This window comes from Protomyctophum parallelum (assembly GCF_964188405.1).
Source record: "Protomyctophum parallelum genome assembly, chromosome: 6".
In the NCBI taxonomy this organism is placed as follows: domain Eukaryota; kingdom Metazoa; phylum Chordata; class Actinopteri; order Myctophiformes; family Myctophidae; genus Protomyctophum; species Protomyctophum parallelum.
This window is the reverse complement of record NC_139701.1, coordinates 47,493,215-47,520,787: the sequence shown is the minus strand read 5'-3', so window position 1 is coordinate 47,520,787 and position 27,573 is coordinate 47,493,215. Positions and strand designations below refer to the sequence as shown.

Below are 27,573 nucleotides of genomic sequence, written 5' to 3'. Positions count from 1 at the left end.
CTAAGCTGTAATGGGAGTTTATTTATTCCAGGCCGTTGGCCCATAGAAGCAGAAAGCTGCCTGTCTAAGCTGTAATGGGAGTTTATTTATTCCAGGCTGTTGGCCAATAGAAGCAGAAAGCTTCCTGTCTAAGCTGTAATGTAATGGGAGTTTATTATTCCAGGCCGTTGGCCCATAGAAGCAGAAAGCTGCCTGTCTAAGCTGTAATGGGAGTTTATTTATTCCAGGACGTTGGCCCATAGAAGCAGAAAGCTGCCTGTCTAAGCTGTAATGGGAGTTTATTTATTCCAGGCTGTTGGCCAATAGAAGCAGAAAGCTGCCTGTCTAAGCTGTAATGTAATGGGAGTTTATTATTCCAGGCCGTTGGCCCATAGAAGCAGAAAGCTGCCTCACCTTTGGGCTTCTTGGTGGGCTTCTTCTTGGGCCTGGGCCTCCTGGGCTTGGGCTTCCCCTTGGGGCCGGCCCCGGCGCCGACCCCCACCCCGGCTCCCGCCCCCGCGGCCGGCCCGTCCACCCCCATGTCCACGCCGGCACCAGCACCGGCACCGGCACCGGGCCCGTCCAGGTCCAGGTCCAGATCCAGGTCCAGATCCAGATCCAGATCCAGATCCAAGTCCAGGTCCAGGTCTAGATCCAGATCTAGATCTAAATCCACGTCTACGTCCACGTCCGGGCCGCCCAAGCCCACCCCTTTGCCTTTGCCCTTGCCCTTCCCTACCCCCGCCCCGGCACCCGCCCCTGCCCCGCCTCCTCCCCCTCCTCCTGCTCCCCCTCCCCCGCCTCCTCCTCCGCCGCCTCCCCCGCCCGCCCCGCCCCCCTCTCCGATCTTCACGTCCACGTCCATTCGCACCGCCTCGCCCACCGCGAAGGGCGCCACGTTCTCGATGAGCAGCCCGATCTCCAGGGTCTGGACCTCCTCGAAGTCCACGGCCTGGGAAGAGAAGGGAAGAGAAGTGAACGGAAGGGAAGTTAGAGGAAGGGAAGGGGGAAGCAAAAACAAAAGTTATCGTAGAATCAGCAAAGCATTTCAGCGGGTTGTCTTTCTGCGTCCGTACAGGTGGTGAAGGGTGAAGATATTGTATTTTTCATGTGCCGCGATTACATACAACATCATTGCAAATTGACAGAAGGTTGCATTGAGCGCTTTGAATGAGGCGAGCCAGGTGGGGCGAATGTGTCCCTTTCCTCGTCATGTCATGCCTCCTGTGCGAATGAGGCTTCACGGCCAAGCTATACACCAGGCAAGTTTGCGCGCGTGCGTATGCGTTTACTGCGCGCGTGTACAGTGCGTTTGGATAGGACCGATATATGATATAATGCCCCCATGCGCGCGTATCTATATATCCTCCCGGAAGGTCCTGCATGCACAAATCTGCCGCATGCCACAGATCTGGTGTAGCCGCGGGGCATTTCTTACGCATACTTTGTGCGCGCACACATGCGCGCACACATGCCCGGTGTAGCTTGGCCGTCAAAGGCATAGTAGTAACTTTACATAACAAAACAGACGGAGACATTTTCACGCAATTCAACTCAATCCATTGTTGGTGAAGCGAAAAGTAACACACCGTACAGTGTGTGTGTGTGTGTGTGTGTGTGTGTGTGTGTGTGTGTGTGTGTGTGTGTGTGTGTGTGTGTGTGTGTGTGTGTGTGTGTGTGTGTGTGTGTGTGTGTGTGTGTGTGTGTGTGTGTGTGTGTGTGTGTGTGTGTGAGCAGGGGAAATATTGGTTCAAGCGAAAACAGAAAAACGTCTGTTATGAAGGCAATGTGATTCTCTCCATCACTCCCGATGTGAAGGCACTGTTACTGTCTGGTACTATATGGGCCCAAGTGCTAAAACTATAATATACATTAATTGGACGTCAAGTGGTGAAGTTACGGTGTGACCAAAATGGCATGGTGTGTGTGTGTGTGTGTGTGTGTGAGCGTGCGTGTGAGTCTGTTATTTTTTTGTTGTTTAGTTTTTCGTTATCCGTTTTGTTTGTTGCCTGGCGTTCCGTCTTTTTCCCCTCTCCCATCGTGTTGTGTTGCGTTGCGTTGCGTTGCGCTACGCCACGCTACGCTACGTTACATTACGTTATAGAAGAATATAGTTGAAGTTATAGTGAATGCACTGCTACTGCAGTGATCCATCCAGCCGACACGCGTCGGATATGGCATACCTTGATGAGCATCAGGACGCCCTCGTTGGTCTTGTTGTCCGTGCTGATGCTGAACAGGCCGTTCTCGTTGCCCTGGGTGATGTGGAAGACCGCCAGCCAGTTGTCCGAGAACTTCTCGTCCGCGTCGATGGCTTTGAGCCTCAACACCACCACGTTAACCACGTTCTCCTCCACCTCCCCATCGTACTGTAAACGACACAGAACGTCAAACATCCTCCACTTCCACATCATACTGCAGAACACACAGAACATCAATAGAAGAAGGCCTCGCTGTTTTCTACTAGAATCAGCCTGGTTGCTATAGGCTCGGTTCCTAGTGCCCGCCTTGTTTGGGTGCGCGCGCACCCATGCACACCTTTGTTTAAGCGCCGTTTAAAAAGCTGTTTTTCCATAGTAGGATTCTCCTGTATCGGCCGGCACCCGGCGATACTAGCAGTTTAGACTGTTTGCAGTGATATTCTCATATCACTGCAAACAACACACACCATTACATATCACTGCAAACAACACACACCATTACATATCACTGCAAACAGCATGCACCATTACATATCACTGCAAACAACACACACCATTACATGTCACTGCAAACAACACACACCATTACATATCACTGCAAACAGCATGCACCATTACATATCACTGCAAACAACACACACCATTACATATCACTGCAAACAACACACACCATTACATGTCACTGCAAACAACACGCACCATTACATGTCACTGCAAACAACACACACCATTAGTCATTACATATCACTGCAAACAACACACACCATTACATATCACTGCAAACAACACGCACCATTACATGTCACTGCAAACAACACACACCATTACATATCACTGCAAACAACACGCACCATTACATATCACTGCAAACAACACACACCATTACATATCACTGCAAACAACACAGGGTGCATATCTTTGGTCCCAAACCCTAACCTAACGCGGAAGCCACGCGTGAGTCTTAACAGGCCACGTACAGTAGCCTACTGTATGTGTCTGAACCAGCAAGGCATATGTCGGAGCCACGGTGAGTCTTTAAGGCCTATTCATAGTCCAGTTTTCGGGGGAAGAGGTGACCACTGAAAACTACAACATGACGTCACTGAGCTCACACAACACATCTCTCTGTTTCTACTAAAACTACAACATGACGTCACTGAGCTCACACAACACATCTCTCTGTTTTTACTAAAACTACAACATGACGTCAATGAGCTCACACAACACATCTTTCTGTTTGTACTAAAAACTACAACATGACGTCACTGAGCTCACACAACACATATCTCTGTTTTTACTAAAACTACAACATGACGTCACTGAGCTGCGGTGGACACTGCTCACACAACACATCTCTCTGTTTTTACTAAAAACTACAACATGACATCACTGAGCTCACACAACACATCTCTCTGTTTATACTAAAACTACAACATGACATCACTGAGCTGCGGTAGTCACCGCTCACACAACAAATATCTCTGTTTTTACTAAAACTACAACATGACATCACTGTCACCGCTCACACAACACATCTCTCTGTTTTTACTAAAACTACAACATGACGTCACTGAGCTCACACAACACATCTCTCTGTTTTGACTAAAACTACAACATGACGTCACTGATCCGCAGTGGTCACCACTCACACAACACATATCTCTGTTTTTACTTGGTCTCTTCACCCAACACTGGACTTTGAACAGACCTTTAACCGGCCGGGTATGTCGGACTATTGGCATGTCGGACTAACGTATGCCCCCCCGCACAACACACATCACTGCAAACAACACACATATCCTCCACCATTGAATATCCTCCCCATCGCACTGCAAACACAAATAATCCACGAGAGGGTGTGTTTTATCGTGATTATTGGCACGTCAGTGCTGCGGTCAGGAACGGGACTTTAGCCGAGTTCCACAAGCATCACTGACGTGCCAATAATCACGATAAAGCACACCCTTGAGTGTAATTGCGATTATACAACAGTTACCCTAAAAAAGAAAACACGTCAGTTCAATTTCATTGTAACTATAAGATATTAGATTTAATGCCAGATTTACACTATACGACCACAAATGTCCCATGCAAACTGCTAGCCTAGCACTAGCATGTCTGAGAGGTAATTTTTTTTGTGTCACTTTTTCCTGCAGTCATGCTAGTGCTAGCCACTCAGAACAGCACAAGGTAATACTCAGCACAGCTGATTTTTATGTTTTGATTATTAGGTGTGCCATCATGCTTGTTTGACACACGGGGGAGATGGCCATTTCAACCAATCACGTTGCTTCCTCGAAACGACCTGTTGTACAACATTAAACAATGATCCTCCACCTCCCCGTGCAGACACTGCAAACAATACACAACATAGAATATACTCACACCCTGTGTTTGTAGGCCATAAACAAATAAGTAATGTGATGACAATGACAATAATCATAATCATATAGCAAAATGGGTTATCAGCATATTGTTACTGTCAGTCAGAGACAACCTTGCAAATAAATTATAACTGCCCTAGAACGTGCAGTAATACGGGGAAAATATGGTCCGATAATGGGTTTAAAAGTGTTTCAGCCAAATGAGATATCGGCAAATTAGTAACCTTACACTAATTGTAAATACTGTTCTTGAGGTAATTGTTTACCGCCCAAAAATCACGAAGGCCATTTTGACCTCAGGGATACACAAATGTTTGTTCTGTTTTTGTTTTCTTACATTGTTTTTGTTTTGTCAGTAACTAATGTTAAACACACCATTACATATCACTGCAAACAACACAGGGTGCATATCTTTGGTCTGACGTACTAAGTCCCAAACCCTAAACTAACGCGGAAGCCACGCGTGAGTCTTAACCGGCCATGTACAGTACTGTATGTGTCTGAACCAGCAAGGCATATGTCGGAGCCACGGGTGAGTCTTTAAGGCCTATTCATAGTCCAGTTTTCGGGGGAAGAGGTGACCACTGAAAACTACAACATGACGTCACTGAGCTCACACAACACATCTCTCTGTTTCTACTAAAACTACAACATGACGTCACTGAGCTCACACAACACATATCTCTGTTTTTAGTGAAACTACAACATGACGTCACTGAGCTCACACAACACATCTCTCTGTTTTTACTAAAACTACAACATGACGTCACTGAGCTCACACAACACATCTCTCTGTTTCTACTAAAACTACAACATGACATCACTGAGCTCACACAACACATCTCTCTGTTTTTACTAAAACTACAACATGACGTCACTGAGCTCACACAACACATCTCTCTTTGTACTAAAAACTACAACATGACGTCACTGAGCTCACACAACACATCTCTCTGTTTGTACTAAAAACTACAACATGACGTCACTGAGCTCACACAACACATATCTCTGTTTTTACTAAAACTACAACATGACGTCACTGAGCTGCGGTGGACACTGCTCACACAACACATCTCTCTGTTTTTACTAAAAACTACAACATGACATCACTGAGCTCACACAACACATCTCTCTGTTTTTACTAAAACTACAACATGACATCACTGAGCTGCGGTAGTCACCGCTCACACAACAAATATCTCTGTTTTTACTAAAACTACAACATGACATCACTGAGCTGCGGTAGTCACCGCTCACACAACAAATATCTCTGTTTTTACTAAAACTACAACATGACATCACTGTCACCGCTCACACAACACATCTCTCTGTTTTTACTAAAACTACAACATGACGTCACTGAGCTCACACAACACATCTCTCTGTTTCTACTAAAACTACAACATGACGTCACTTTCACCGCTCACACAACACATCTCTCTGTTTCTACTAAAACTACAACATGACATCACTGTCACCGCTCACACAACACATCTCTCTGTTTTTACTAAAACTACAACATGACGTCACTGAGCTCACACAACACATCTCTCTGTTTTTACTAAAACTACAACATGACGTCACTGATCCGCAGTGGTCACCACTCACACAACACATATCTCTGTTTTTACTTGGTCTCTTCACCCAACACTGGACTTTGAACAGACCTTTAACCGGCCGGGTATGTCGGACTATTGGCATGTCGGACTAACGTATGCCCCCCCGCACAACACACATCACTGCAAAGAACACACATATCCTCCACCATTGAATATCCTCCCCATCGCACTGCAAACACAACTAATCCACGAGAGGGTGTGTTTTATCGTGATTATTGGCATGTCAGTGCTGCGGTCAGGAACGGGACTTTAGCCGAGTTCCACAAGCATCACTGACGTGCCAATAATCACGATAAAGCACACCCTTGAGTGTAATTGCGATTATACAACAGTTACCCTAAAAAAGAAAACACGTCAGTTCAATTTCATTGTAACTATAAGATATTAGATTTAATGCCAGATTTACACTATACGACCACAAATGTCCCATGCAAACTGCTAGCCTAGCACTAGCATGTCTGAGAGGTCATTGTTTTTGTGTCACTTTTTCCTGCAGTCATGCTAGTGCTAGCCACTCAGAACAGCACAAGGTAATACTCAGCACAGCTGATTTTTATGTTTTGATTATTAGGTGTGCCATCATGCTTGTTTGACACACGGGGGAGATGGCCATTTCAACCAATCACGTTGCTTCCTCGAAACGACCTGTTGTACAACATTAAACAATGATCCTCCACCTCCCCGTGCAGACACTGCAAACAATACACAACATAGAATATACTCACACCCTGTGTTTGTAGGCCATAAACAAATAAGTAATGTGATGACAATGACAATAATCATAATCATATAGCAAAATGGGTTATCAGCATATTGTTACTGTCAGTCAGAGAAAACCTTGCAAATAAATTATAACTGCCCTAGAACGTGCAGTAATACGGGGAAAATATGGTCCGATAATGGGTTTAAAAGTGTTTCAGCCAAATGAGATATCGGCAAATTAGTGACCTTACACTAATTGTAAATACTGTTCTTGAGGTAATTGTTTACCGCCCAAAAATCACGAAGGCCATTTTGACCTCAGGGATACACAAATGTTTGTTCTGTTTTTATTTTCTTACATTGTTTTTGTTTTGTCAGTAACTAATGTTACACACACCATTACATATCACTGCAAACAACACAGGGTGCATATCTTTGGTCCCAAACCCTAAACTAACGCGGAAGCCACGCGTGAGTCTTAACCGGCCACGTACAGTACTGTATGTGTCTGAACCAGCAAGGCATATGTCGGAGCCACGGGTGAGTCTTTAAGGCCTATTCATAGTCCAGTTTTCGGGGGAAGAGGTGACCACTGAAAACTACAACATGACGTCACTGAGCTCACACAACACATCTCTCTGTTTTACTAAAAACTACAACATGACGTCACTGAGCTCACACAACACATCTCTCTGTTTTTACTAAAACTACAACATGACATCACTGAGCTCACACAACACATCTCTCTGTTTTTACTGAAAACTACAACATGACGTCACTGAGCTCACACAACACATCTCTCTGTTTCTACTAAAACTACAACATGACGTCACTGAGCTCACACAACACATCTCTCTGTTTTTACTAAAACTACAACATGACATCACTGAGCTCACACAACACATCTCTCTGTTTTTACTAAAACTACAACATGACGTCACTGAGCTCACACAACACATCTCTCTGTTTTTACTAAAACTACAACATGACGTCACTGAGCTCACACAACACATCTCTCTGTTTTTACTAAAACTACAACATGACGTCACTGAGCTCACACAACACATCTCTCTGTTTTTACTAAAACTACAACATGACATCACCGAGCTGCGGTGGTCACCGCTCACACAACACATCTCTCTGTTTTTACTTGGTCTCTTCAACCAACACTGGACTTTGAACAGGCCTTTAACCGGCCGGGTATGTCGGACTATTGGCATGTCGGACTAACGTATGCCCCCCCGCACAACACACATCACTGCAAACAATACACATATCCTCCACCATTGAATATCCTCCCCATCGCACTGCAAACACAACTAATCCACGAGAGGGTGTGTTTTATCGTGATTATTGGCATGTCAGTGCTGCGGTCAGGAACGGGACTTTAGCCGAGTTCCACAAGCATCACTGACGTGCCAATAATCACGATAAAGCACACCCTTGAGTGTAATTGCGATTATACAACAGTTACCCTAAAAAAGAAAACACGTCAGTTCAATTTCATTGTAACTATAAGATATTAGATTTAATGCCAGATTTACACTATACGGCCACAAATGTCCCATGCAAACTGCTAGCCTAGCACTAGCATGTCTGAGAGGTCATTGTTTTTGTGTCACTTTTTCCTGCAGTCATGCTAGTGCTAGCCACTCAGAACAGCACAAGGTAATACTCAGCACAGCTGATTTTTATGTTTTGATTATTAGGTGTGCCATCATGCTTGTTTGACACACGGGGGAGATGGCCATTTCAACCAATCACGTTGCTTCCTCGAAACGACCTGTTGTACAACATTAAACAATGATCCTCCACCTCCCCGTGCAGACACTGCAAACAATACACAACATAGAATATACTCACACCCTGTGTTTGTAGGCCATAAACAAATAAGTAATGTGATGACAATGACAATAATCATAATCATATAGCAAAATGGGTTATCAGCATATTGTTACTGTCAGTCAGAGACAACCTTGCAAATAAATTATAACTGCCCTAGAACGTGCAGTAATACGGGGAAAATGTCGTCCGATAATGGGTTTAAAAGTGTTTCAACTACATGGTCAGCCAAATGAGATATCGGCAAATTAGTGACCTTACACTAATTGTAAATACTGTTCTTGAGGTAATTGTTTACCGCCCCGAAATCACGAAGGCCATTTTGACCTCAGGGATACACAAGTGTTTGTTTTGTTTTGGTTTTCTTACATTGTTTTTGTTTTGTCAGTAACTAATGTTACTCTTAAGAAAAGGGTATAGGCAAAATAAGCTTTGGCTTCAGCCTATACACCTTTTCGGTGCTAACCCGGATTATGCTAACAAAACTATTTTAACATGTAACTGTAAAGTACAGAAATAAACTATTCAGTCATTAAAAATCACACCCGTGTGAACTGAGTGGTACAACTCCCCTCTATTGGTTCTCTGTATCGTTCCAATTTGTATATCGTTCCAATTTCAGTTCCTATTGGTTCTCTGTATTGTTCCAATTTCAGTTCCTATTCTAACACGATTTCTCTCTCTCTGTTTATGGCACAACAGCGCCACTTTTTCCCCTACTGGTACTCTAAACATTGAGACATAGGGCTGTATTTTGCGTGTCTTAAGTACCAGGTCTTATTACTTAACTTAAGACCTGGAGACGTGGTCAATGCTCTTTGGCCACTCAGAATAGCCAAATGGCATTGACCACGCCTCCAGGTCTTAAGTTAAGACTGTACGGTACTGGTATATAAATGATGGGTTTCTCCAGATGGGGTGAATCTCAGATCACTGATGGAGTCGTTTGGAGGGAAAAGTGTCAGATTTAAACCGGTGGCCCGTGAAACGATCGGAGCGCCTATGGTTGACAAACAGCTGTCTCTCTCTCTCTCTCTCTCTCTCTCTCTCTCTCTCTCTCTCTCTCTCTCTATCTCTCTCTGTCTCACCTCGGTCTTCTCCAGCGTGGGGACATTGTCGTTGATGTCCAGGACCTTGATGAAGACGGAGCCCGTCCCCGACTGGCCTCCCTCTCGCCCCCCCATGTCCGTCCCCTTCACCACCAGCGTGTAGTTCATATGCAGCTGTTAAAACAGGAGAATCACAGTCTTTACAATAATATGGCTGCTCATGTGCTCATTATAGAGCCTACTCCTGTTGGTGTCCAACATTCTAAACTCTATACACGGCTTGTGCAAAGACCAGCCCGGCAGCACTGTTTAACCCATTCTGAACGGGCACCCATTTTGGTGTTGGCATCATGTCGTGCTTTAGCTATTGAAAAATAGCAGATCTACAAGCTCATATCGCGCCACCGAGTGGCGCGATACGAGCTTGTAGGTCTGCTATTTTTGAAAAATCGAAGAGCGACTGACATTTCTAGAATCTGATCTCAGGTCAGAATGGGTTCATCAGACCAGTGTGTGTCCAGTGGAAACCTCGTATGAATCTGATCTCAGGTCAGAATGGGTTAATGCAATGTATTTGTGCGAGTTGAAAGTATCTTTTTGTTGAATTACTCATGACAAAGTTGTAAAAGTCAACAGTATGTATATCCACAAAATATCCATGAAATAAACAATCAAAACGCTAGCAAACAATTCACTAGTTCTTTCTTTCAATCATTTTATAAAAAGAAATTCACAATTATATTGCCTGATCATCTTCTTAACCCATTCTGACCTGAGATCAGATTCATACGAGGTTTCCGCCGGACACACACTGGTCTGATGAACCCATTCTGACCTGAGATCAGATTCTAAAAATGTCAGTCGTTCTTCGATTTTTCAAAAATAGCAGACCTACAAGCTCGTATCGCGCCACTCGGTGGCACGATATGAGCTTGTAGATCTGCTATTTTTAAATAGCTAAAGCATAACATGATGGATGCCCGGTCAGAATGGGTTAAATACACTAGTTTGAAACTCTGACTATACCGTCATATGCATATATCTGTCGCGCAAATTATTAAAACATTAGAAAGTAGGCTAGCCGGCGTTGTATCAGATTGTGAAAATACTCATAACCGCAACCGTTCGAGTTTCAAACCGTTTGGGACGGAATAGTGAATGTTCTGGCGAGAGCCTTCGCCCCGACTGCCACTCAAAGTGGCTACTGGCCAATCACAGCGCGTCCTTGCACAAGCTGTGTAGAGTTTGGACGCGGGTCCAGCGCAGAGCAATCTAATAGAAGAGTTACGATATAGAGGGGGCAGAAACCGAGCACTGAGACAAGCTGGAGTTGGAAATACATTGTTTTCAACGAGGGCAGCGCAAATAAGAGCTATTTTAAGCACGTGTGCAACATTACAACTGTTTTAAAGTATTGCACACTAAAGTCTCTTTAATGTTTATGTTGTAGGCCTACTATTACTACAAAACAATCTAAAATAAAGGGTTTTAAGATCATTAACCCATTCTGAACGGGCACCCATTTTGGTGTTGGCATCATGTTATGCTTTAGCTATTGAAAAATAGCAGATCTACAAGCTCATATCGCGCCACCGAGTGGCGCGATACGAGCTTGTAGGTCTGCTATTTTTGAAAAATCGAAGAGCGACTGACATTTTTTAGAATCTGATCTCAGGTCAGAATGGGTTCATCAGACCAGTGTGTGTCCGGCGGAAACCTCGTATGAATCTGATCTCAGGTCAGAATGGGTTAAAGCTGGGCCGTTGCCTGAGTCCAATGCATTTCTGCCTATACTTCCGGTCCAGGACTTGTCCCAGTTGGTTGTCCCCATTCCCAATAGAAGTCTATGTAGGAGAGCCGCCATTGGACTGAAGCCCCATGAAGTGAACAGAGTATTCGTAACTCTGTCTATATCTAAGGCTCTGTTCCAGCGCTGGTATACAGGTCCTGGCCCAGTGCTGGTACAGCCAGCTCTGGTCCAGCGCTGGTACAGGTCTCCTGGTTCGGGTCTCCTCACCTCTCGGTCCAGGGTGGCCTCTTTGACGTACAGCTTCCCGGTCTTCCTGTCGATCTCGAACAGCATCTTCCCGTCCTTGCTCTTGGGCTCCTGGCTGACGATGCTGTAGGCGATCTCTGCGTTGACGCTGCCCACCGAGTCGTCGTCCAGACCCACCACGTTCATCACGAACGTCCCTGGAGAGAGAGAGAGAGAGAGAGAGAGAGAGAGAGGAGCGCAATGAGTCTGATCCAACTCTGCTTCTAAAGGCCCATTCTATACGCTTCTAAATGTGCTTATCGCACACACACACGCACACACACACACAAAGCCACACACGCGCACACACACACACACACACACACACAAAGCCACACACACGCACGCACACACACACACACACACACACACACACCCACAAAGCCACACACACGCATGCATGCACACACACACACGCACGCACACACACACAAAGACACAAACACAGACACGCACGCTCTGGCACACCGTATACCTGGCTTGCTCATCTCCGTGATGTTTCCAGAGTGAGGTTTGAAGTACGGAGGGTTGTCGTTCTCGTCGGCCACGATCACCGACAGAGGGATGTCCTCCTCCGCCTGGGATCCGTTTCGGTACTTGGCGATTCCCGTCAGCTGCAACACATCACCACACCGCCACACGGTATACTGATTATCACTGTGTCTGATGGAGAATCATTCACCACACAGTACTGATTATCACTGTGTCTGATGGGGAATCATTCACCACACGGTATACTGATTATCACTGTGTCTGATGGGGAATCATTCACCACACGGTATACTGATTATCACTGTGTCTGATGGGGAATCATTCACCACACGGCACTGATTATCACTGTGTCTGATGGGGAATCATTCGCCACACGGTACTGATTATCACTGTGTCTGATGGGGAATCATTCACCACACGGTACTGATTATCACTGTGTCTGATGGGGAATCATTCACCACACGGTACTGATTATCACTGTGTCTGATGGGGAATCATTCACCACACGGTACTGATTATCACTGTGTCTGATGGAGAATCATTCACCACAGGGTACTGATTATCACTGATGGAGAATCATTCACCACACGGTACCGATTATCACTGTGTCTGATGGGGAATCATTCACCACACGGTACTGATTATCACTGTGTCTGATGGGGAATCATTCACCACAGGGTACTGATTATCACTGATGGAGAATCATTCACCACACGGTACCGATTATCACTGTGTCTGATGGGGAATCATTCACCACACGGTACTGATTATCACTGTGTCTGATGGGGAATCATTCACCACACGGATGGATTGGCAATTCTGTACAAACACGCAAATCCCGAAATCCGTACATATTACACTACTACTGTTTTGACCGTGACGGAGGCGTGGGTTTTTTTTTATTTCGACGTCAGGCCTAAAAGGACGCTCCTCTCTGTCCAGAACTCTGGTGATGCGTACCGTACAGTATCACCTGGGTTGGGAGACTCACGTTGTAGTGTGGTCGCTCCTCTCTGCGTACCGTGCAGTATCACCTGGGTTAACCCATTTTGACCTGAGATCAGATGCATACGAGGTTTCCACTGGACACACACACACTGGTCTGATTAACCCATTCTGACCTGAGATCAGATTCTATAAAAATGTCAGTCGTTCATCGATTTTTCAAAAATAGCAGATCTACAAGCTCGTAGCGCGCCACTCGGTGGCACGCTATGAGCTTGTAGATCTGCTATTTTTCAATAGCTAAAGCATAACATGATGCTAACACCAAAAGGGGGTTCCCGTTCAGAATGGGTTTAGAGACTCACGTTGTAGTGCGGTCTCTCCTCCCGGTCCAGAACTCTGGTGATGCGGACGTATCCGGTGTCCGGGTCCACGATGAACAGTCCGAACGGCTCCCTGTCCGCTCCCTCTCCGGTCAGATAATACTCCACCTTCTCCGTGTCGCTGAGGTCAGAGCGGATCTGCGCACGCGCACACACACACACACACACACGCACGCAGGGAAGCACGCACACACACACACACACACACGCTAATGAAGGCTTGTAAATTCATATTCAATATTCGAAAGTGCTCCTTTAACCCATTCTGACCCATTTTGGTGTCGGCATCATGTTAGGCTTTAGCTATTGAAAAATAGCAGATCTACAAGCTCATATCGCGCCACCGAGTGGCGCGATACGAGCTTGTAGGTCTGCTATTTTTTGAAAAATCGAAGAACGACTGACATTTTTAGAATCTGATCTCAGTTCAGAATGGGTTCGTCAGACCAGCGTGTGTCCAGTGGAAACCTCGTATGAATCTGATCTCAGGTCAGAATGGTTTAATATGGGGAAAGACAATTACATTTGAATATTTTTTTTAAATACCGGTAATATGATATTATATACTCTCAGAGTCAAATGAAATAATATTGTACTAATTAATACGTTTAATTTGTTAATTCATTTACATTATTATTACTCTCACTCTTAACAGAGTTGAGTGCGTGCTTGCGCGCTTGCGTGCGTGAGTGAGTCAGTGCATGCATGCAACAAATAAACCTGTCTTAACCCATTCTGAACGGAGTCGGGAACCCATTTTGGTGTTAGCATCATGTTATGCTTTAGCTATTGAAAAATAGCAGACCTACAAGCTCGTAGCGCGCCATCGAGTGGCGCGCTACGAGCTTGTAGGTCTGCTATTTTTTAAGAAATCGAAGAACGACTGACATTTTTAGAATCTGATCTCAGGTCAGAATGGGTTAATCAGACCAGTGTGTCCCCCAGTGGAAACCTCGTATGAATCTGATCTCAGGTCAGAATGGGTTAATTAGCCAGCAGCAATAAAGTCATGAAACTCGTTATCAGCTGCAGCATTATAAAAGTGATGGACACATTAATGCATGACTAAACGCTACGTTTATAACAACGGGAACGCTTCCAACTCAGAGCGCAGGTGAAATTAATGTGGGTGTCTTCACCTTGCTGTCATCGTGCTGCTAACCCATTCTGACCTGAGATCAGATTCTAAAAATGTCTTCTACATGCTGACAGTTTTCCATTCTGACCTGAGATCAGATTCTAAAAATGTCTTCTACATCCTGACAGTTTTCCATTCTGACCTGAGATCAGATTCTAAAAATGTCTTCTACATCCTGACAGTTTTCCATTCTGACCTGAGATCAGATTCTAAAAATGTCAGTCGCTCTTCGATTTTTCAAAAATAGCAGACCTACAAGCTCATAGCGCGCCACTCGGTGGCGCGCTATGAGCTTGTAGATCTGCTATTTTTTCAATGGCTAAAGCATGACATGATGCTAACGCCAAAATGGGTTCCCGCACAGAATGGGCTAAAGACCCGGTATTTGGCCAGCGCGTTTATTGGGAGATAAGGAAAGGCTTTAATTATTCTCCTCGTCATTGTTTTATCGTGCATGGCAGCGAGAGAGACGCGGTGCAAACGCCCATGTAGAACCAGTTTCATGGCCCTGAGCAGTTCCTACACTGTAACCTCCATCTGCACTGCTGTAATGCACCTCATCATGGGAAAATATATTTCACATTACTGTATACCATATCATGGGAAAATTCTATTTTACGAGGATACACATGAATTGTGCTTTCCCGGCCCTTAACCCATTTTGACCTGAGATCAGATTCTAAAAAATGTCTGTTTGAAAATGACAGTTTTCTGAAAAAGCTATGTTTCTGTATGTCGGTCGTTCTTCGGTTTTTCAAAAATAGCAGACCTACAAGCTCGTAGCGCGCCACTCGGTGGCGCGCTATGAGCTTGTAGATCTGCTATTTTTCAATAGCTAAAGCATGACATAATGCTAAAACCAAAAGGGGTTCCCGCCCAAACTGGCTTAAAGCAATATACTTCACCCAACAAAGGACTTATTTTCTATCAAATACTCACCCTACTATGAATTAAGCCTTGAACACAGCTTTTGGTTTTGTTTTTCGCATTCTTGCGCCAATAATCCAACGTTTCACTAATAGATGTTAACCCATTTTCGGCGGGAACCACTTTTGGTGTTTTAAACATTATGTTATAATTTAGCTATTGAAAAATAGCAGATATACAAGCTCATAGCTCGTGGTGGCGCGCTACGAGCTTGTATGTCTGCTAACAGCCTTATGCCTTGCGCACAGGTATCATCCAGGAATCGAAGCCTGGTCTCCCGTGTGTGTGTGTGTGTGTGTGTGTGTGTGTGCGTGTGTGTGTGTGTGTGTGTGTGTGTGTGTCACCTTGGCGATGTAGGGCCTGTGTGTGTGTGTGTGTGTGTATACTACCTTGGCGATGTAGGGCCTGTGTGTGTGTGTGTGTGTGTGTGTGTGTCACCTTGGCGATGTAGGGCCTGTGTATGTACTACCTTGGCGATGTAGGGCCTGTGTGTGTGTGTGTGTGTGTGTGTGTGTGTGTGTGTGTGTGTGTGTGTGTGTGTGTCACCTTGGCGATGTAGGGCCTGTGTGTGTAGTCCTTGTTCTCCTTCAGCGTGCACGGTGGGAGGATCCATTCTCTCTTCTGCCTCCTCAGAACCTTCAGAACCTTACGTTGGTTGTGCGTGTCGGCCCACGACGCGTTGAGCATCTGAAAACACAACATAGGCCTTTAAACATCACATCTAAGCACACTGGACTCACACGAGGCCTTTAAACATCACATCTAAGCACACTGGACTCACACGAGGCCTTTAAACATCACATCTAAGCACACTGGACTCACACAAGGCCTTTAAACATCACATCTAAGCACACTGGACTCACATGAGGCCTTTAAACATCACATCTAAGCACACTGGACTCACACGAGGCCTTTAAACATCACATCTAAGCACACTGGACTCACACGAGGCCTTTAAACATCACATCTAAGCACACTGGACTCACACGAGGCCTTTAAACATCACATCTAAGCACACTGGACTCACATGAGGCCTTTAAACATCACATCTAAGCACACTGGACTCACACGAGGCCTTTAAACATCACATCTAAGCACACTGGACTCACACGAGGCCTTTAAACATCACATCTAAGCACACTGGACTCACATGAGGCCTTTAAACATCACATCTAAGCACACTGGACTCACACGAGGCCTTTAAACATCACACCTACGGTATACACTGGACTCACATGAGGTCTTGTAAACATCACATCTATACACTGGACTCACACGAGGCCTTTAAACATCACATCTAAGCACACTGGACTCACATGAGGCCTTTAAACATCACATCTAAGCACACTGGACTCACACAAGGTGTCTTTTAGACGTGAATGAGGCCTTACGCACAGGTATCATCCAGGAATCGAACCCTGGTCTCCCGTGTGGGAAAGCAAACGTCTTAACCACTAAGCCAAAGGGAAATCCCTATAAGACTCTGGGGAGATATTAGACCGGACGGATTAACCCCCACGAGGGCCCCTGGGCCGGTAATCTTTGCAGGGCCCCCATAGAGCGTATATGCGTGTGACATTTGTATGTTTGTCAGTGTTTTTATCACCTTTTTGACATTTTTAACAAAATCAATGGCCATGAAGGACCCTATAGGAGCCCATTTCAGGGCGTCAAACCTAGTACCTGACGGTCTAATTTCCCTGAAGGGCCCCTGAGAGCCAAGGGCCCCTGGGCCACGGCCCCACTGGCCCAATGGCTAATTTGTCCCTGACTCACTCTGCTATACACACTGCAGTGGGCTCCATCTTGCGTTGCCCTTATCTCTTATCCCTAAACGTATTTGCCATTTTTTACTATTTTGAAAACCATTTTAAAATAATTAAACTAGCCGATCCACATCGAGACAGTGTGAGCTTGTAGATCGGCTATTTGAACTATTTTAAAAGGCTTTTTAAAATAGTAAAAAAAGGCAAATTAGTTTAGGGATAAGGGGATAAGGTGTGTTTGGAGTACATGTGCCACAGAAGAACATGGTGGACAGTGTCTAGTCTGGACTCTGGAGGATGAGGAGAACATGGTGGACAGTGTCTAGTCTGAACTCTGGAGGATGAGGAGAACATGGTGGACAGTGTCTAGTCTGGACTCTGGAGGATGAGCAGGGTATTCACCTAAACTTCACCCCAGAATAAGGACACTCTAGGGTTCATGTGGTTGACTCATTCACACAAGAACAAACACTACAGAACCATAACAGTCTGTTAAGGTTAACGGTTGTAACCTTTTCATTGTTGACTGATAGTATACCTTTACAATACACTACATACTATTGTGTCAACCCCATGCACTGTTACTGTGTGCTGTACTGTATTCATTCATAGGTTTCGTTACTGTCGGAAGAAAACCTCCTAACTCCATTGTTGAGGTTTTGGATTTTTTTTTTTGCATAAATCAGTGCTATTGAACACCCTTTATGTCTGTGTGTTGTTTCATAAATCAGTGCTATTGAACACCCTTTATGTCTGTGTGTTGTTCCATAAATCAGTGCTATTGAACACCCTTTACGTCTGTGTGTTTTGTTTCATAAATCAGTGCTATTGAACACCCTTTACGTCTGTGTGTCGTTTCGAACATATTGAACCGATGGAAAGTAATAAAAAAACCGCATTGGACAAAACCTCTTAACTCCATTGGACCCTCAAACCGTCTGCTAAAACAGCTAACTCCACCACCTCTCCCCCTCTCATGCAAGACATTGACAATATTTAAAAAGTCACAGCACCAACTTTGATGAGGCAGTATTGCTTTGTTTTAAAAATACGTTTTCTTAATTTCCTGAAAAATCCACACTAAAAAAATCCACACTAAAGTGCAGATGGCTATATGACTGTAAGTCTGCTTACAATCAAATGCTTATTGTAAATCATCTTTATTGTATCTTCAGTCTACTGTATGCACATGGTAAATGGTGCATAAGCGCCACCTTATCCAAAGCGCTTGACATAGATTTTGCATTGTTTATACATTCATACACTGATGGCGGCGGAAACCATGCAAGGCACCAACCTGCTCATCAAGAGCAATCAGGGGTTCAGAGTCTTGCTCAAGGACACTTCCAATCTAACTCTGAGGGAGCCCACAGGGATCTATCTATCTATCTATCTATCTATCTATCTATCTATCTATCTATCTATCTATCTATCTATCTATCTATCTATCTATCTATCTATCTATCTATCTATCTCTATCTATCTGAGTCATCATAATGTGAGTCATCATGAGTCATGTTGTTATCAGGCTTGTTATCCAGTTTCGGTTGATGATAATAATGAATTGATTGATGGCCAGGATCATTTTGTACGTCTGCGCATCATATGCTACCGCATATTCCACAGCATTCACATGCTATCAGCTGAGTCAGCGATCATGACATATATACCTTTATTGAAAGGATAAGCCCGCATCTCATTTTAGAGGGGGTCCTCAGCACAGATACATTGTACAATACAGTTCACAAAGCAATACAACAGTACAACCATACACACAGACAGGACAAAACAAAACAAGACAAAACAAAAGCTCTCCCAAAGATAGCTCCCACCCCACTGTTTCAACCCTAAATAGCAGAGTTCATATGGAAAGATATATATACTCTTTGCACAATAAGACCATGTTATTAGGCAAAAAAACTAAACAAAAGCAAACAAGCAATGCCAGCATGCATACTGTGATAATAATGAACAGCAGCATCGAGCCAGCAGGGAACACATATGAAGGTACATATACAGATCGGTCGGTATGTTATGTTTATGGAAAACAAGGGCAACTGCCAAGAAGAGTACGTTAATTTAGAAGCATGAGCACGGCGTTAGAAGGTGTATGAAAATTGATTCCTTAAATCCGTTGAGGGAAGTGATTGATCTGAGTGGACTTGGTAGGTCATTCCAATCAGATGGAGCTTTACATTTGAAGGCACGGCGCCCACTTTCCTTTTTTATCCTTGTGGGGACTGTAGAGTAGGGATGGTCCGTGTGTCTTAAGTTATAGTGTGGTGTGTATGGGACAAGACATTGTTTTAGGTACTGTGGATAAGGAAAGAAAATACATTTAAAAATAATTGTAGCCAATGTGAGTGTCTTCTTGATTTAGGTGATAGCCAGTTTAGAGACTCGTACATGGAGCAATGGTGAGTTCTATATGGGCATCTCAGTATGAATCTACATAGGTTATTATAGGTGACATTGAGGGGGTAGAGGTTTGTATCGGTGGTGATCTGATATATGACATCCACTATGTGGATCAATATAGAGTTTTCAAACTGAAATTTATTTTCTGAACAATAGAGTTAATATGAGTCTTAAAGGAGTTGAGGATCCAGCCAAAGTCCTAGGTACTTAAACTCCTCCACTTTCTCCAATGCTGCCCCATCGGAAAAGTTAAGGACTAGAGGATGAGGGTTTGGTGGGTTTGGGTAATAACAATATGCGTCCTCACTTTTATGTCCACACTTATTATTATTATTATTATAGGGTTGTGGTTCATTATGTGGAGAGAGAGAGAGAGAGACAGAGACAGAGAGATCTTCCTTACAAACAAAGAGTTGTCATCATCAAACAGACAGATCTGGCCACTCCGGTTTTCCATCAACACCCTGCCAGCCAAGACACGTCTTTATCTCCATCTATCTCTCACTCTATCTGTTACTCTATACTTTAAATATACTCTCTATCTGTTAATCTATACATTATATACAGGTTTAATGTTGTTGAGGGGTGCTAGCCCCTCCTATAGACAGGTGTAATGTTGTTGAGGGGTGCTAGCCCCTCCTATAGACAGGTTTAATGTTGTTGAGGGGTCCTAGCCCCTCCTATATACAGGTTTAATGTTGTTGAGGGGTGCTAGCCCCTCCTATATACAGGTGTAATGTTGTTGAGTGGTCCTAGCCCCTCCTATATACAGGTGTAATGTTGTTGAGGGGTGCTAGCCCCTCCTATAGACAGGTTTAATGTTGTTGAGGGGTCCTAGCCCCTCCTATATACAGGTGTAATGTTGTTGAGGGGTGCTAGCCCCTCCTATAGACAGGTGTAATGTTGTTGAGGGGTGCTAGCCCCTCCTATAGACAGGTGTAATGTTGTTGAGGGGTGCTAGCCCCTCCTATATAGGTCTACAGGTTTAATGTTTGTCTTTAGTTCAATGTGTTGTTTTGTAAACACCTTGAAGGAAAATGTTACATCATAATGTCCCTCATTACGTCATATTGTCTCTTTATTGTTAATGGCGTTTAATGTTTGTTTTACATCACCATTACATCACCATATCAACATGAGTTAGACTTAGATTTGTTTAGGCCTATGTCCAGCTTTGAGGGTTTGTGCAAACACAAATATTGTGTAAACACAAACATTGAAGAGGTATTATGATGTATGACGATAAGAGCGCCCCTTCTTTTTTTTAATACAGCACAACGTTTTTACAGCCACTGCAAATGTAAGCGTTTGAAAGTGACCTGCATGTTGATTATTAACTTACTGTAGCAATATGAACAGTCTCTTGCATGATCAATACCTCAGTGTTTTCATAACTAATCCACTTTCACTGATGTGTGTGCTGAAGCTGTTCAGTAGAGAGAACAGGGCAGTATGTTAGCGTCATTATGACACAGCCTGAGGGCCAAAGCAACAACTCAGCCCAGTAGAGAGAACACATGGGCTAATGGGGTAGATTAAGTTCAGTTAAGAACTTCCAGTAGAGCCTCAATTTGTTTTGAGTTTGCATTTAAATTTATATTTACTAATTTAAGAGACTACAACAATGTGAATCTATATGATTTACCATGTTTAAAGGTCAAATGCCTAGGTTACTTGGAGCTGATCTACAAGCTCAAAGTTTTTCCCTTTAAATTCTTATACATACTTAGTTTACTTATTTACTTAAATACTTGTACCTAACTTTTGTTGTTTACCAAATTTTCCTAAATTTATTAAATCTTAAAGGTTATACAGTTCTGAAATGTTTAATTGAAAATGACTTTAATAATTGGGTTAAAATGTCGACTTTATAAGTTAAGACATTACATTTTGGCATTCATTGTGTAAAAACACTATCGTTAAAACACTTTGTTTAAAAGACGTTTGATTATTTAAAAGATATATTTAATGTTTAAAATCAAGCATGTTTAAAAAGAGAACTTATTGTTTTGAAAAGATATGTTTATTGTTTGGCATTGCTGTTAAAACCTGTTTCTTTGTTTTCGAAGGTTTTCAACCTAATTGAAGAACCAACCAGTCAACAAAAGCAACTGTGCAACTGTGCAAAAAAGTTGAAAATAAAAGTTGACTTTGAGTTGGATCATGGAGTTGTCATTTGGAGTGGAATTGGGGTTTGACTTAACAGTGCATTAAGTACCCGTCATACAGCCTGAGGGGCAAAGCAACAACTGTGACAACAAGTCTGTTCACAATTAAAGGGCGTTGAACCTTCAGAAGACCTGCTATAGACAAACCTTTTTGGCCTGCATGCACCCTCTGTTACCTCCCGACTAGCCTCGATACCCAGGATTTCATTTCGTCTGCGCGAAAGATGAAAGCCTGGAAAAAGCCGTGGGCTGAACCAGTCTAAAAGTGGGAGTCAACCCTTCCGCGTAGGCGTCGCTCTAAATGATGTGATGTAGCGCTGCACTAGGGGGGAGAGGAGGGGCCGGGGGTGACGGACAGATCGATGAGATCCAATCAGGGTGCGCGCATTTCTGAGGCACGACCCGCCCATCTAGACCAGAAATGTCTCTGCTTAGGTCAGGCTACCTCCCGACCTCCCCACATGGAAATATGAATTGCATAAGCTAAATAGAGACATATATTTCCTATTTTTCAACATATATACAGAACCTAAATATGGCATATAAATGCAGGATAGGCTATATTCTGCATATTACATGCCATATACTGGAATAATATGTTAATATATTTAGAATAAAACCATGGCATCACCATTAGCCTTTCCTTTTTTTTTTTTTTTTTATCCCACGATTTTGTAACCCAGTTCTCTTTTCACCCAGTGCCAATTATCTAATGTAATCCTGGGCGCTACACTTCCTCTGCCAACCTGGGGGGGGCAGCGGACTGACCTCATGCCTCCTTCTATGCATGAGGAGTCCAAGCTGCTTCTTTTCACCTGACAGAGGGGAATTTCCCCGGCCGGACGTATAGCGCGTGGAAGGGACACGTTATTCCGACCAGTTCCTTTCCCCTCCATCAGGCGCCCCGGCTGGCCAGGGGGAGGTAGTTTTAGAGACCAGGATTACTGCATGTTTTTGTGAGGGTACCTACCCTAGGGGACACGGGGAGAACATGTGAGGGTACCTACCCTAGGGGACACGGGGAGAACATGTGAGGGTACCTACCCTAGGGGAAACGGGGAGAACATGTGAGGGTACCTATACCCTAGGGGACACGGAGAGAACATGTGAGGGTACCTACCCTAGGGGACACGGGGAGAACATGTGAGGGTACCTACGCTAGGGGACACGGGGAGAACATGTGAGGGAACCTACCCTAGGGGACACGGGGAGAACATGTGAGGGAACCTACCCTAGGGGACACGGGGAGAACATGTGAGGGTACCTACCCTAGGGGACACGGGGAGAACATGTGAGGGAACCTACCCTAGGGGACACGGGGAGAACATGTGAGGGAACCTACCCTAGGGGACACGGGGAGAACATGTGAGGGTACCTACCCTAGGGGACACGGGGAGAACATGTGAGGGTACCTACCCTAGGGGACACGGAGAGAACATGTGAGGGTACCTACCCTAGGGGACACGGAGAGAACATGTGAGGGTACCTACGCTAGGGGACACGGGGAGAACATGTGAGGGTACCTACCCTAGGGGACACGGAGAGAACATGTGAGGGTACCTACGCTAGGGGACACGGGGAGAACATGTGAGGGTACCTACCCTAGGGGACACGGGGAGAACATGTGAGGGTACCTACCCTAGGGGACACGGGGAGAACATGCAAACTCCACACAGAAAGGCCCACCATTAGCCTTTCCATGTCACGCACCCCCTAGAAGGTGCGCGAGCACCACAAAGAGAAGTTTTCTTTTATGGCTATAGCAGTGATTCTCAACCTGTTTAATATCAAGGACCCCCAGTTTGACATGCATTAGTCTACGGACCCCCATTGAATGGCATTACTATCTGTGGGACCCCAATTTATATTATTATTAAAATCAATGTTAATGTAACTCTGAAACAGACTCTGGTACAGAGTCACAGACCCATAAGGGTCCATTTGATTCCTATAACTATCATTTAGCTGGGGACCCCCTGGAACTCCCTTAAGGACCCCTGGGGGTCCCCGGACTCCACTTTGGGTTCAAGTGGTTAAACCTGGAATTAATCATTAGCATCAATTGTATTTAAAAATATCAAAAGTATAATGATTCACATACAGTATCATTAAATATACTTTGATGAGCAATCATGACCCACTTACATTCTTGTACACAACACTTTTCACCGTTATGAACAACAAACCAAAATGTCACGCTGTGAAACTAGTGTCATGTAAACTAATCGCTATGAGTCATGATGACAATACTGACCTACATGACTGCCTGCCTAAATATGTCCCAAACCGCCCCCCCTAAGGTCTTCCACTGCTGGCCTGCTCGCTTTGCCTAAACAAAATGGCAACTAAAAAATACGGGGAAGCAGCTTTTTGCTTCTAGGGGCCGACGGCATGGAACAAACTCCCACTGTACCATCAACAGGCAGCCTCTGTAGTTTAACAAACTCCCACTGTACCTTCAACAGGCAGCCTCTGTAGTTTAACAAACTCCCACTGTACCTTCGACAGGCAGCCTCTGTAGTTTAACAAACTCCCACTGTACCTTCGACAGGCAGCCTCTGTAGTTTAATAAACTCCCACTGTACCTTTGACAGGCAGCCTCTGTAGTTTAACAAACTCCCACTGTACCTTCGACAGGCAGCCTCTGTAGTTTAACAAACTCCCACTGTACCTTCGTCAGGCAGCCTCTGTAGACACAGCTCAAGACCCACTTCTACAACATTGCTTTTAATTGATCTTTAATTTATTTGTTATTCATGTCCTCACTGTATTGCATTACTGCTTGTTTTTTTTAATGTTCATGCCTTGCTTTTCTTTTATTCTCCATTGCTCTGTAAAGCACTTTGAGCTGCATTTCATGTCATGAAAGGTGCTATACAAATAAAGTTGTATTATTATTATTATTAATAATAGGGATAAACAGGAGGGGAGGGGGGGGGGGGCTAGTACAGTGCCCTGGGGGACTCCGGTCAACTGTACGCTTGGCCCCTGTATGATTCTTAATAAACGGTGCATTTATATACTGATTTTATCCAAAGCGCTTTACATAAGATTGTGCAGTATTTAAATTCACCCATTCATTCAGTCACACACACACACACAAACACACACACACACACACGCGCGCGCACACACACACCGATGGAGGAGGAAACCATGCAAGGCACCAACCTGCACATCGGGAGCAATCAGGGATAATAGCTGATCTACAAGCTTTCTCTCTTGTGAGCTTGTAGATCTGCTAATTTAGCTATTTTTGTCCTAAAGTGCCCTCTTACGTGATTCCAGCCCCTGCCCCTGGGGCATGTATCTCTCTGCATGTATCTGTTTTATTGTGCGTCGCGCTACCCCTTTAAGAGGAGTGCATAAAAGGGCTGACCAGGTGTGCGGCCTACCTTTGGTCCAAAAGCCTGCATTTGAGTGTTTGGTGAAGGACTTCATGGCTGCAGCCTGGAGGTATTCAGCTTAATGGGGGCAGAAATAATTAAAATGGTGCTGCTCGCTCGACGCAGCAAGGAGATTCTTAAACGTGGAAGATATAAGTCCTGAAGAGATGGAGAATATTCTGAGAGAGGGCTTAATTTGCTCCAACTCAGCCAACAGAGGCTGAGAATATAGGAAAGGAGTGGTAGCAACTAGCAAGGGGATATACTTTGGGTGGACACTATGAATGAACCGCACAGGGGAATACAGTGACTATTGTGAGGATAAAATCCCAAACTGTGGAGGGCAGTAATACACCTGGCGGCGTCTACACTGCCGGAAATACAAAAGAAGAAGAAGAAGTTTAACAGGTGAGGGAACTTGTGAACCAAGCAATGTTATTATTACTTTTATAATGATCATTTTCATATTATGGTGACTTGACTTTATTGAGAAGTCCATATCCTCTTTTATTAGGGACTGGGTTGTGTCAATGACAATGTTTGTAGATGTTGAACTTTGGCAAGCCGTTGTATGTAGCCTATGTTGTTGATGTTTGCTGTGTTTACTTGATGTTGATGTTTGCTGTGTTTACACTTGGTGTTGTGTATTTGTACAGTTGTATGTATGTATGTTGTGTTTACCTGGTGTTGTGTATTTGCAACGCCCGGGGTTCGTACTCTGGTCCCCCGCGTGAAAGGCCAACATCTTAACCACTAGACCAAAGGGATATCCCTCTGGACTGGGGGACATATTAGAATTTTGAGGCCTCTCTCTGAGCCAGCTCTGCTACATAAGTATTCTTTTCCTAGTTTGTTTTTTTGTTTGTTTTTGCTGCATGTGTAGGTTTGTTTATTAGGCCCTGAAGCCTTCCACAATCCGGTATCGTCTATGGTAGCCCTGCTTTTAGTCAGTCATAGTAATATTATTAACCCATTTTGACCTGAGATCACATTCTAAAGATGTCTTCCACCACCGGGCAGTTTTCTGAAAAGGCAGTCGTTCTTTGAAAAATAGCAGACCTACAAGCTCATAGCGCGCCACTCGGTGGCGCGCTATGAGCTTGTAGATCTGCTATTTTTCAATAGCTAAAGCATAGCATGATGCTAACACCAAAAGTTGTATTTTATTCTGATGTATTGGTACAGTACGTCCATTTCTTAGCTGCTTTCGTGGGTTTAATGCAGGAAAACTTGTTGAATAAAGATGTGTCTACACAGCTTAGGCCTGATGCCGTATAGTTTCTGAAGAGGTTCAGTAGAGCATTGATCGCCTTAATTATTTTCTATCGTGTGAAAATGAAATTTATACGTTATACATACACACTTGATTGAAACGGAGAAATGGCAGGCAGCTAATGTTTCAACTTCCCATCAATCAATCAATCAATCAATCCGGTTTTTGCTTCTATAGCCTTCCGGCCTGTCTAGCTGGTCTACTAGTCATGACATGTGACCGCATTGCATCCATGTTCATAATGGTGAGAGAGAGATGTGTGTGTGTGTGTGTGTGTGTGTGTGTGTGTGTGTGTGTGTGTGTGTGTGTGTGTGTGTGTGTGTGAGAATCTTATGACAGTGAGCTGGTAATCTAAAAGAAAAAGCGAATCATCTGCCTCCATCTCACCCTGTCCTCTGCCTCCTCTTCTCTCACACCAACTAACTTCATGTCCTAGAGCAGGGCTGGGCAACTGGCGGCCTGGGGGCCACATGCGGCCCCCACCTTCACGTAATGTGGCCCTCAGGTTAATGTCAGAATACTGATAATAATAATATTGGTTCCAGCTGTTTACAATTCCACAACATGCAAACATGACCCGCTTTAATTACTTCAGTCTAAATGAGTAGCTCAATGCTCAACACGCGTATAATTAAAACATTCTTTGAAATGACATAAAAATGTAAATTTTCAGGAAGTCCAATTTGAATATAGCAAAAATAGCCGATCTACAAGCTCATAACGAGCTTGTAGATCGGCTATTTCTGCCACGACAGTAATATATGGCCCTAGGGAGTGAGTGTGTAAATATAGTGGCCCTCTCCATCGTCAAAGTTGCACCACCCCTGGACTAGAGCCAAGACAGAACCGAGGATGGTGTCAAAGGT

General features: G+C 44.2%; 1 protein-coding gene across 1 annotated transcript in view; it reads right to left on the bottom strand.

The window, feature by feature from the left end:
- LOC310860040 (uncharacterized protein) overlaps positions 1-27,573 on the bottom strand; it is a gene marked incomplete at its 3' end in the record, with an annotated part of 48,423 nt that overhangs the window by 17,299 nt on the left and 3,551 nt on the right. Inside the window, exons 2-9 of the mRNA XM_083766801.1 lie at positions 16,243-16,383; positions 13,614-13,769; positions 12,287-12,425; positions 11,794-11,969; positions 9,816-9,950; positions 2,163-2,348; positions 805-931; positions 394-639 (exon numbers count right to left, since the gene is read on the bottom strand). Of these exons, the coding sequence (XP_083622927.1) occupies positions 394-639; positions 805-931; positions 2,163-2,348; positions 9,816-9,950; positions 11,794-11,969; positions 12,287-12,425; positions 13,614-13,769; positions 16,243-16,383 (1,306 nt within the window). The remainder of the gene's footprint in view (positions 1-393; positions 640-804; positions 932-2,162; positions 2,349-9,815; positions 9,951-11,793; positions 11,970-12,286; positions 12,426-13,613; positions 13,770-16,242; positions 16,384-27,573) is intronic.